Genomic DNA, 12181 nt, shown 5'->3' on the forward strand with positions numbered 1-12181 from the left:
CCCCATAGCCAGGGCATGTATGACAGCTGATCAATGTTGAAGCTAACCCAACATCTGTTACTGCTTCTGCTTCACCTCACACGTGTCGAGCATTCAGATGACGGAAGTTTCACAATTTTAAACACACTGAAAAAATTAAAGACATGTCTGTGTCCTTTCAGAAGATATATGTGTGTATATTTGTTCAAGCATTAATGTGTGTGCACGTTCAGCTATTGTCGTGTATATGAGAAGCTGTGCATCAGATATCAGGTCTGTACCGAGAAACTGCTCTCAGAGGTCAGACATTTAAATGTTTTAGGGCATTTATACTTATGTATTTTTAATATGGTGCGCCAAATCACAACAACAGTTACCTCAAGGCACTTTATATTGTAAGGTAGGCAAAGACCCGTCAATAATGCTGAGAAACAGTTTTACTGTGTTAGTAGTATTGTCCCTAGTAGGCCTCTAATCCATTATTCGAGTCCTCTTCTGGCCTCTGATAATGGATTAAAATTCATTATTAGATAAATAATGGAATTTTAAAATTACTCTCAAATATGCTGTTAAACTGCAACACCTGTACACTTGTGGCTTTCATTTGTTTTCCTTTGTGTCTGTGTGTGTGTGTTTCACAGGGCCATGTAGATGAGACGCACATATTAAAATACCTTAAGGTATAATAGCCCCCATTGTAAGACATTGTAAAAGTGGGTGACCTTCTCCGAGCTCTCCCAGAAGCGAGTTACCATGATCCCCCTGCACTTTGTGATGCCCATGACTATCTCGAGTAAGTAGCACTGGGACAATAGTGCGAACACCGAGGAACACAAGCTGGACTGTTGAGCACGATTGCACCACCTTCCAGAATTATATGGAGCATCCTGGTAGTTCCAACCTTCATTCTTTGATGACCTAGACAATATATAGCATTCTATCATCTGTACAAGCTATCAGAACGATGATTCCTTTAAGTTTTTTTATCAGCGAGAAGTGTGTGTATCTCTAAACATAATTCTAGAGTGATATCTTCCTACGCTTCCGTCATCTGAATGTCTCGTGCTACTCCTGTGTGAAGGGTAGAAGCAGAAGCAGAGTGACGGCCTGGGGTGTGCTGGGTTTTTTGCAGTAACAGCCCAAATGTCGTAGGTCGTTAGCTGTCAACAGTGTTGCAGCTCAGCTGGGTTCATACCCATTCTGCCTCTAGCCGTACTGGGTTATTAGAGTCAATGGGCGGGAGCAGCAGCTTGTATATGTCAAGAAGTGACGTGAGAAGAACAGAGCTTTATCGAGCACAGAATTCACAAATAACTCGAAACAAATCAGCATCTGATCATTTTAGTTGACTGGATCCGTCTTTGTTATCAAGAAAAACATTTAAAAAAAGAGATGGAATACATTTTTCTGGATACCAAACTGGACTTGAAAGCATTTGTTTATCACCAACACTGCAGTCGATCTAAAACACATCTTCGACAGAGAAAAGCAGTTTGAAACAACAGAGGAGAGATCAGTGTTTTATATTTCATAAACCATAAACTTGATTTCCTCGTTATGCTTCATGACAATCCAACGACTCCCCTCAAAGCACCGTCAAAGAAGCCCGGTCTTCATCGACTCTACAGCCGGACAGCTGGACTGTGCCCCATCAACACTCTGTGGCTCTTTAATGTTGTGGTGCCCAGTGTGTGGAGTGATTGTACAGCAATGTTGAAAATGGTTAGTAAGTTAATGAGGATATGGATTAATAGGTAATCATTTATCCGTTTCCCTAATTCTTCATTACAAATATTTATTAGAATACAGTCCTGATCAAAAGTTTGAGACCACTTGAAAAAAGGCAAAAAAATCACATTTTGCATGTTTGGATCTTAACAAGGTTCCACGTAGAGCTTCAACATGCAACAAGAAGAAACGAGAGTGAGACAAAACATTTTGCTGAGCGTGCAGTTTACTGAAAACAGCGCTTAAAGTGAGACAGGCTGTTTTACAGCTGATCAAAGGTTTAGGACCACGTGCCTTTAAAAGGCCAAATCTGTGCAGAAGTGTGGATTCATTCTCATTTTCTGTCACACTGTCAGGATGTTCTGATGGCAAAGGCAAAAAGACGTTCGTGTTTTGAACGTAGTCGGGTTGTTGAACTGCATAAGCAGAGCGCCATCACTGCTGAGGTCGGACACAGATAGTTGGAATTTCTTAAATGATCCTGAGGGTTATGGAAGAAAAAAGTCAAATGGAAGACCCCAAGAAACGTCACCAGCACTGAGCCGGAGGATCCAGTTGGCTGTCCATCAAAACACTGGACGATCCTGGACCCAAATTAAGGGCGTTACTGGTGCCGACTGCAGCCCGTAACCATCAGACGCCACAGCGACTGTTTGGACTTTGCAAGAGAGCACCAAGCATGGGACATTGAAAGGTGGAAGAATTCTCTGATGAGAACAAAAATGTAACCTTGATGGTCCTGATGGTTTCCAACGTTACCAGCATGACAAGCAGATCCTGCCTGAGATGTTTTCTACGCGCCACAGTGGAGGGGGCGCCATAATGGTCTGGGGTGCTTTTTCCTTCAGTGGAACAACGGAGCTTCAGGAGGTGCAGGGGCGTCAAACAGCTGCTGGCTCTGTCCAGATGTTGCAGAGAGCGTCCTCATTACTGAGTGGGGTGGTAACGGGTGGTTTGAACAGGACAGCGCTACAGTACACAACGCCATGAAGGACAAGGGACCTCTTCCAGGAGAATAACATCACTCTTTTGGACCGTCCTGCATGTGCTCTGATCTAAGTCCAGTTGAGAGCCTTTGGGGATGGATAATAAGGGAAGTTTCCAAAAATGGACGACAGTCCCAGACAGTAGATCGCTTCGTGCGGCCGTCTTCACCACTCGGAGAAACGTTCCTGAGTTCATGTTTGGAACTCTGATTTGTGTTTTGGGGGGTTTACAGGTATTTTTGTGGGTGTGGTCTTAAACTAAACTGTAAAACAGCCTGTTTCAGTTTAATGTTGTTTTTAATAAACTACATGCTCACCAAAGTGTTGTCTCACTCCCATTTCTTCTTGTTGCATGTTGAAGCTCGACTTGGGAACTTGTTTAGATCCAACTGTGCAAAATATGTTTGTTTTTTTTAACCATTTTTCAAGTGATCTTAAACCTTTGATCGGGACTGCATCAGTATGGATACACTTCTTTATTAATCATACGACAAACCCGCAGAAATATAAAGGCACAAACAACACATAACGAAACTTTTGCTACAAACTAAAAGAAAGAATTGATCTGTGGCTTCCTGTACAGCAAAAGAAGAAGAAAAGATGGAGAATTTAGCCGTGAGCATTCCAGTCTGTTCTTTTCTCTGACTCTCCACCTGTCTCCTCCTCCACCCCCTGTAACACCGACAGGTGGATGGTCCTTGACCTGCTGACCAGGGAGGTCGTTTCTGAATCCACTGACGGGAATGAGCAGCTGTCTGTCATGAGATATTCACCAGGTCAGTCAGTAACTCCTCCTCCTATATTAACTGTAGATGTGACAGATTAGGGTGGTGCTCACATCCAACCATGTGGTCATGGATTTGGCATTAATGACCTTCTTCACACAAAAAACATGCAGCAAACTTTGAGTTAAAGCTTAAAACTGTTGTTCACAGGGTGGGATGTAGCAAAGTTTCAGAGTGGGGATCCTCTTTGACTCTGTGAGTCTGTTTTTCAGATGGCAGCTTCCTAGCTGTAGGATCACATGACAACTTCATCTACATCTACAGTGTGACAGAGAGTGGCAGGCGTTACACCCGCTTTGGAAAATGTAACGTGAGTTAAACTTTAAATTATTTTATTTCACTTGGGTTTTTTCTTCTTGGTTAACAGCGCAGCACATCTCCATCCAATATGAGCCTGCTGTGGTGCTGTAGTTTCCTTCTTGTCAATAAATCTTGTGTGCAGAGTTCCATTGTCGTCCACATATTATTACACATCACACTGGTCCGTAGAATGACCGTTACCTTTGTTAACTCTCAAGCATTAATCTTGCTGCTGAGGGTTGGTGCAGTGATGTACTTCTCCGGTCAGAACAGCTAACTTCCTGTTAGCTAACCTACCCCTGAATGTGATCCTGTTCAGGTTCTTTTATTGATGCCCTCGGCTAGTTTTGTTGTGCAGTTAAATGAGCAGGCAACCATTTCAACAGACACTGGAAAATATTCCCAGAGAGAAGAGCGAGTGCTCACTAAAACTGCAAGTTCAAGCCCTCAGATTAAAAACACTCCACGGACAAAAAAGCTAAAAACGCTCTAATAAATACTCAGATTCACATTACAAATAAATAAATGGAACAGATATGTGCAGACTTCGTTGTCACTTAATCAGATGACTAATAGCTACTGAGACTGTAATCCTTCATTCAGAGGAGTATAAAGTGATGTCTAAGATGAAGCTGGTCATTCTCTGTCTGCTACACAGCTACACAGAATGTTTGGGCGATGGTGAGGAGGAAGCGTAGCCCTAAGAAGCATCCAGGACACTACAAACCTGTCCATGTCTCTAATGGTTTTTCCCCACTCGGCCATACACCCACCGAGAAACAGAGTCTGGTTATCAGCGATTCATTTATAAGACATGTGAAGCTAAAGGCACCGGCCCCTGTAGTGAAACTGCTGGCTGAAAGGGCAAATCCCATAAAATTATAGTTCATGTCGGCAGTAAAGGTCCCCGGTTACATCAGTCAGAGGTCACTAACATTAATATTAAATGGGTGTGTAACTTTGCCAAAGCAATGTCGGACGCTGTCGTTTTCTCTGGTCCCCTCCCCAATCAGACCAGGAGTGACGTGTTTAGCCACATGTTCTCCTTAAATTAGTGGCTGTCCAAAAAACCACGTGGGCTTTATAGATAATTGGGAAGCTTTCCAGGAAAACCTGGTCTTGTTAGGAGAGACATGTCCACTTTGGATGGAGCAGCTCTCATTTCTAGAAATCTGGACAAATTTATTAAACCCCCCAAAATGTGACTATGCAGAGATGGGACCAGGAAGCAGAGTCGCAGTCTTACACGCCTCTTGTAAGTGGTTTGTATCATATCTATCTAATAGACTCCAGTTTGTGCATGTAAATGGAGAGTCCTCTTCACACACTGAGGTTAATTATGGAGTTCCACAGGGTTCAGTGCTAGGACCAATTCTGTTTACATTATACATGCTTCCCTTAGGCAGCATCATTAGAAGACATAGCATACATTTACACTGCTATGCTGATGACACCCAGCTCTATCTGTCCATGAAGCCAGATAACACACACCAATGAGTTAAACTGCAGGAATGTCTTAAAGACATAAAGACCTGGATGGCCGCTAACTTTCTGCTTCTTAATTCAGATCAAACTGAGGTTATTGTACTCGGCCCTGAAAATCTTAGAAGTATGCTATCTGACATCTTTAAGAATAGTTCATGTATTTGTTACTTTTAGGCTGGACTATTGTAATTTGTTATTATTATACTCATGCTAGCCATTAGAAAGAATGCCGTTTAAATGCAGTTGAACATTAACTTCACTTTTAATGACCTGGAAATCTTTCATATGCAATGTGTGGTATGGAGCTTGCAAACACGGAGATTAATTATTGTGGAGTTTTCTGATGGTGAAGGAAATGCACAATAAAAGCTTGCTTTCTTTAGCTAATGTGAGACACTCTGTCTGCTTATCTGTTGGATCAGGGCCACTCCAGCTTCATCACTCACCTGGACTGGTCCAAAGATGGGAAGTACATCATGTCAAATTCAGGCGACTATGAGATCCTTTACTGTAAGTGAACATCCAGCACTGTGCTTTCAGTGCTGCTATAGGAATGCCATGCAGTACGTTCTTCAGCTTAGTGACTCTGTGTTTTAACAGGGGACATAGCAGCAGGATGTAAGCTGCTTAGGAACCGCTTTGAGAGCAAAGACAGAGAATGGGCCTCTTATACCTGTGTGCTAGGCTTCCATGTGATGGGTGAGAAACTCCAAAATGCTGTTATCCTCCTTTAGTATTGCATTAACTTCATGGGGTTCTTTTATGCAATCAGACTGATGAGTGTGGTACTGTGGTGTTCAGGTGTGTGGCTGGAAGGCTCTGACGGCACAGACATCAACGCGCTGTGTCGCTCTCACAACGAGAAGATGGTGGCTGTGGCTGATGATTTCTGTAAGGTTCATCTGTTCCAGTACCCCTGTCCTAAACTCAAGGTAACTATTTTCTTATTTAAATAAGAATCAAATGGTAAAAGTCAGCCAGCTTTAAGAGTCACTAGAGTTGTGGGACATTCAGATTCAGCATTAACAGTAGGAACCTTGTAGAAAGGTGTTTATCCTACTCTGGAAAGACAATGAGGGGGGAGGAGGAGGAAGTGGGATATGATGGGCCTTCCTCTGCTCTGATCCGAAGTGGACCTGCTTCTTTTCTCTTCAGGCACCGAGCCACAAGTACGAGGGCCACGGCAGCCACGTCACCAACGTCTGCTTCACTCACAGTGACTCTCACCTGCTCTCCATTGGCGGGAAGGACACTTGCATCCTTCAGTGGAAGGTGATTGGAGGGGGGGTGGGTAACAGCCGTGAAAGACTGGCCTCGGCCTCATCCACCTCTACCAGCTCTCCAGAACCTGCGACCAGCTAAGGAGACGGCTGCTTGTAAGAGTGAGGGAAAGCGGGCTGTTTTCTTACAGCCGCAGAGGCATCGAAGTGAGTTATGGGCTCGTTCTGTCCTCTGGACTGACACTGCTGCTAGTTTCAGGCAGAACATCCTCTTCGGGAGGAACATCCATGTTAATGTTATGCTTCAAATCCTTGTGAAACTGGACAGTGTGTGTGATGTTTCCCATAAGACAGAATCCTTGTCATTCTGTTGTGTATGTGGTGAGAACCGTTCTTGTTTGCTGGTGCAGAACAGTGCTGCACTGCCCGTGCACGTGATTTTATACATGTTTTAAACAAGGTTTGGTTAACATCTCAACTTTTTATATGCTTAGACTGTGACAGGCCTGTCCCATTAAAATCAACTCAGCATCTCGTATTCATTCATTTGTCTAACAGTAGATCAGTACACTTGAAAATGATTACTTTAGTGCAGTTTTTTATGTATTTAAATGTACGTCGGCAATACTGTGATGTCGTATCAGCTCAGCTCCAAATAAATGAGAGAAGACTCCGAGGTGTGTTGTGTGTGAAGTGTCACTAGTGGGCAGTGCCACTCCAGAACCTGTGAGTGCTTTCCTAAATAACAGGTCTCAGGTGAGAACACCTAGGACTGAAGACGGCAGTAAAGTCTGCGGTGCCCTCCGGTTGGGAGGCAGTTAAAGGTCCATGGTTTAAGGTGGAAAATATAAAATTAATTGAATAAAATGAATTGAATCATTAACTGCCTTTAGGTGTGATACTTCAGTAAACTGATATGCTCTCCAACACTGCCATCTATTGCACTACCAGCACAAGAAAAACACATACATTAGTGCTTTTTCACTCTATTTTTAAACTGTTTTTTATACTTGTATCTCATTTTTAACAGCTTCCGTCCGTTCAGAATTTGACCTATTTGGGGCATATCTGCTGCCATCATTACACTGACTCGTCTGTATATTCTCTGAATTTGCGATATTAAAGCCTGTGTTTGTGTGTAAATCTTGTAAATAAGCGTTTGTTTCCGGTAAGCATCTTGAGACACTTTGTAAGCTACAAGCAGTAAAGTAAGTTTAGCATGTCGTACTTTTCATAAACAGGCCGTCCGTGTCACTAAACCAGCGCCGGTGAACAAGTTGACTGTGAGACGTCGGTGATTGTCGACAAAATCCGAAGTTGACGATTTGTACACGAGGGAGGGAGGGGGGGCTGTGTGTGTGTGTGTGTGTGTCTGTGTGTGTGCGCGCGCGCTGAACTGAGCGGAGGTGAAGAAGAGGAGGATGAAGCTGGGAGCGGAGGATGGGAGGAAGAGTGGAGTAAGAGACAGGCTAGCTGTATGTGAATAAGTGAGTGAAGAAGAGGAGAGGAAGGTCGCCAGAGAGAGAAAATAAAAACTTCTATTTTTGGAGATAATTGCCGGAGCGTCGCCAACGGAAACTTTCAACTTTTTACCCGCCACTGCTCTCTTGTTGTACCCAGAGCCGGCTTTGTTTCGCGGCGGGGGTGTTGACGATAAATGAAGGAATAAAATAGACTCCCATCGACCTGTTTCTACCCAAGCGGGGAATACCCTGGGACTGCTTCTGATAAAGGTTACGAGAGAATGGCGGCCAACATGTACCGAGTGGGAGGTAAGGAATGGTTTACATTTTTAAGACACCCCTTCAACGTGATTGTTCGCTTCTACTGGGAGCTGGCTAACTAGCCGCTAGCTGTCTCTGCTGTTAGCAGCTAGCTAACGCTAGCGTACGCTGCGCGACTCCGGGCTTTCATCAAGACAGTCAGATCTGCCGAAACAATGTAGTATGACTTAGCTTACAGACAGACGTAAATAACTTCACATTGATTTGGTTTCCACACAGCTGTAGCCAAGTATAGCTGCTTCTGTGTTCGGACTGTAATAATACCATACATTGATCAGTGTATATTTGTTTTAAAGTTCAACTTTTAGAACCGATCTGTGTTATATCCCAGTTAGTTCACGCCATCATAGTACCGTACCACAGGGCGGCCGTCGCACAGCATGAACCGGTTCTGAAAGTTTGTATTTATACAAATCCATCCAGCCAGCTGGATCCAGGAGATCCAAAGATATGTGTTGGTTATAGATAAGCGAAATAACAGTAAATTGTCCAATTCTCTGACGTGTAGTCTATAGATTTGATAACGTCCTCAAAATGAACACAATGCTAGTTAGCATTAGCTGCTGGCGGTTGAGAAGTAAGCATCTAGCTAAATTTGGTGACGTCTGTGATGGCTTGCTAACACCGCTCTGCTAGCTGTGTCAGGCTGGTAGGTTAATTTCATTATCGCCTCCGCCATATCACTAGATGTGCTAATTCTGGCTGCTAAGTCCTGTTAGCTTGGCGTAGTAGCGGTGCTATCCGAGCTTAGTTAAAATTGTGTTAAGAATTTAGTTTACAGACTGTGAACAGTTATATTGGAACACCTGCAAGTGAACGACTGAATTTGTACCAAGTTGAGTGGTAATAACTCGTTAAGTTCTCGTTTGTTAAAAAATGTTTCATCAGTGCTACATGGCTGCAAAGGAAACTGGTATGTCGGTGGTATTAATCAGGTAATTAGTCATTAATATCATCTTTCGCAGCCCCCCGCGACACCAGTGGCAGGCATTTATAAGACGCAGTTGACTGGAGGTTGCTTTGCAGGCGTCAGAAAAGAAACTAAACTATGGTTCATACAAATCAAGCTGCTGTTCTCTACTGTTAGTTTTCCAGTCGGATCATCAGGACAGTTGATTCTGGGTTTCAGTATTGATTGTGCAACCTTTTCAGTGCTAAGCCTCGGAGACGGTGCTAGCTACGGGTGCCCTGAAAATCTTGAGTGGGGGGAAGGCTAATCGCAGTCTCACGAGTGTGTGGGGTATTTGGGTCATAGCGATTAAACTATGCTCTGCAAAACATGCTGCATATTTCTGCGCTTAATGCTTGAACAGTTAAAGTGTTTTTTGTTTTCCCCCCATTAACTTCTTATCACTAACCCGCACTCCGTGCTCTGTGTGTATGACTGACCTCAGCAGTGCAGTTTCATGGATCCACGTATGTTGCTGCTAAAACACTTGACGTTTCGGCTTTAGGATCCCTGCTATTGTAGCTACTATTTGTGCAGAGGTGTGCAGGGTTTCATTTTTGTTGAGAGCAACATAGCGCTATGTGGAAGGACAGTCAATTTAGAAATATCAGCTAGGAAATTGTAGTCATTTTGTAAGGTGGGTTCCTAGAGAAACCTATTGTTTGGAGCTAATTATTGGAATTTATAGAAGAGATAAAGCATCAGAAGGCAAAGCTTGGCACTAGTCATGCATTAGCTAAAGAGAATTATTGATAAAGGGTTACGGTATATGGAAAATTGTCAGAAAATTCAGTGGTAAATATTGTGAACAAAGATTAAGTTTTCTTTCCTCTGGATAAGAATTTTTTTCTGTTACAATACTGTGTCATACATTTTATATCTTACACATTGAGAAATGTGCTTCCATCACTTTGTGGTTGGACTGTAGAGGGGTTGGAAGAGCTGCTGGACCTGTCCCAGCCACCTTGCTAGACCAAGTTTGTGCAGGGAAATAAAGGCCATAGTGTGATGCCACATAGTGCTACATCAATGAGCCATAAACCCAGGAACAGGATTTTTCATTAGCAAAGACTATTAAATGCATCATTATGTGTATTTTAAATCAATTATAGGGTAAAAATAAACGCCTGTACAGTTGTATTTAAAAACTACAAAGTTCAGTTTTTCATGTCACTGAGGCTTTATAATATTTTGCATCTGGTGAATTGATCGAGCCAGCTGGGGCCTTTGTGTGTGGGTTCTCTCCAGGCACCGAGTTACCCACTCGGTGATTCTAAACTGGCCGTAGCTGTGAATGGTTGTCTGTCTCTGTATTAAGCTGGTTTTATGGTCCCACATGTATCTGTTCACATACACAATCTGGATTGGAATTACTGAATGTTGACAAGTGGAATAGAGAAGGGAGCAAAGTTTACAGGAAACGGGAGAATGGAGTAATAAAAGCACTAACGGTGGTTGCAGTGACACTTTTCATTGTTTTTGTTTCACTTCAGCTTTTTATATGTCAGAACTTTGCTTTCCTCAGCATGTGGCTGAAGGACATGGATTCATGAACAGTGAATAAGGTCGTTGCGTCTCCAGTCATTCAGACTGGAGAAGTGAGGTGGGATGATAACAAAGAGAGGGAAGGTAGTCAGACCTGAGGGAATCAAACTATAAGAAGGCAACATTGCAGACATGGAGGACAGCTACAAGTACCTGGAGATCCCACTGGCAAATTGGAACCATGAAGAGGTCGCTAGGAAAGCTGTAACCACCAAATACCTGCAGAGGGTCAGGAAAGTCCTGAGGAGTCAGCTAAACGGTAAAAACAAGATCTGTGCTACACCCTGCCTGTGATCAGGTACCCTGCTGGGATAATAAGCTGGCCAAAGGAGGAGACAGAAGCCACTGACATCAAGATGAGGAAGCTCCTGACCATGCATGGAGGGTTTCACCCCAAGTCCAGCACTCTGAGACTGCCAAGCGACAGGAAGGAGGTCGGGGACTAATGAGTGTCAGTACCACAGTCCAGGATGAGACAAGAAAACAGTGGTCCCAGTGGTAATTGTAGCACTCAGTGCAGTGACCCCGCAGCTAGGCGAGTGGCTCCAGCGGATCCCAGGAACAACATCTGAGATCTCTGTCCAGAAGAGTGCAGTCCTAGGAACAGCGTAGACACTGCGCAGGACCCTCAAACTCCCAGGGCTCTGTAAGAGGACCCGAGCTTGAAGGAGAGATGATGTGCAGTGAGGTTCAGGGCTGGTGAGGCACTGCCTTCATCAGAATCAGATTTAGAAATATATGAACCCAACAGAATAGATTATTCATCATTTGACAGCAAGGGCTGGCTCAATTCGTGGCACCGGCAGCTAGTATGGGCAACTTCCTGCTTCCACTCCAGTTGTCTGAGGCAGTTACCACTGTCCTGCCACGCAACTGCTGCTCTTATGGCCATTTGATGTTATTTTTATTTTATGAAACAGTTGTCAGTGTTGCTTCAGACTTGTTGGCAGTAGCATTTCGTAACATGAATTTCTTTTTTTTCTTTTTTTTAACATTCATTTAGTTTTCTTCCACCACCACCAGCAGCTGCTGCTGCCTTGAGTTGAGCCAGTCCTCTCTCCCATTTCATCGGCAGCAGTTAATGGGTTATGTTTCATATCTCATATCAGCATTCTTTACACATACTAACTGTACCCCATGTGACAAACATTAAAAAACAAAGTTATTGTGGTCATATTTTTATAAATGGAGTCCCTGCGCTGATCCTTCTGGACAAAAATGTTCGTTCCTTTTGTAGAAGTCCTCCTCGTCTTGTTTCAACTTTAAAAGTCCACCTCAGTGGAGATCACTGCCAGGGAGGAACAGTCCTGCTCCAACTGTACGTCTTATTTCTTTTCAGTGCTGAGACTGACCAGCTGAAGCAACTGTGTTGCCTCAGGAACAGACTGAATGAGATCCTTGTGGGCTAAAAAGTTGAGAA

General features: G+C 43.5%; 2 protein-coding genes across 2 annotated transcripts in view; both read left to right on the top strand.

Annotated features, from left to right (window-relative positions):
- The window catches only part of eml3 (EMAP like 3), a gene marked incomplete in the record, with an annotated part of 34589 nt that extends 27223 nt beyond the window's left edge, over positions 1 to 7366 (top strand). The window contains 7 exon segments of the mRNA XM_042213356.1: positions 621 to 659; positions 3322 to 3469; positions 3691 to 3788; positions 5686 to 5773; positions 5864 to 5962; positions 6065 to 6195; positions 6419 to 7366. Of these exon segments, the coding sequence (XP_042069290.1) occupies positions 621 to 659; positions 3322 to 3469; positions 3691 to 3788; positions 5686 to 5773; positions 5864 to 5962; positions 6065 to 6195; positions 6419 to 6625 (810 nt within the window).
- A 491-nt stretch (positions 7367 to 7857) lies between these two features.
- mta2 (metastasis associated 1 family, member 2) overlaps positions 7858 to 12181 on the top strand; it is a 28825-nt gene continuing 24501 nt past the window's right edge. The window contains exon 1 of the mRNA XM_005945412.2: positions 7858 to 8255. Coding sequence (XP_005945474.1) covers positions 8228 to 8255 — 28 coding nt within the window. The 5' untranslated portion in view covers positions 7858 to 8227. The remainder of the gene's footprint in view (positions 8256 to 12181) is intronic.

The sequence above is a fragment of the Haplochromis burtoni genome, unplaced genomic scaffold (assembly GCF_018398535.1).
Source record: "Haplochromis burtoni strain Fernald_Lab_line unplaced genomic scaffold, NCSU_Asbu1 Contig_438, whole genome shotgun sequence".
Lineage (NCBI taxonomy): Eukaryota > Metazoa > Chordata > Actinopteri > Cichliformes > Cichlidae > Haplochromis > Haplochromis burtoni.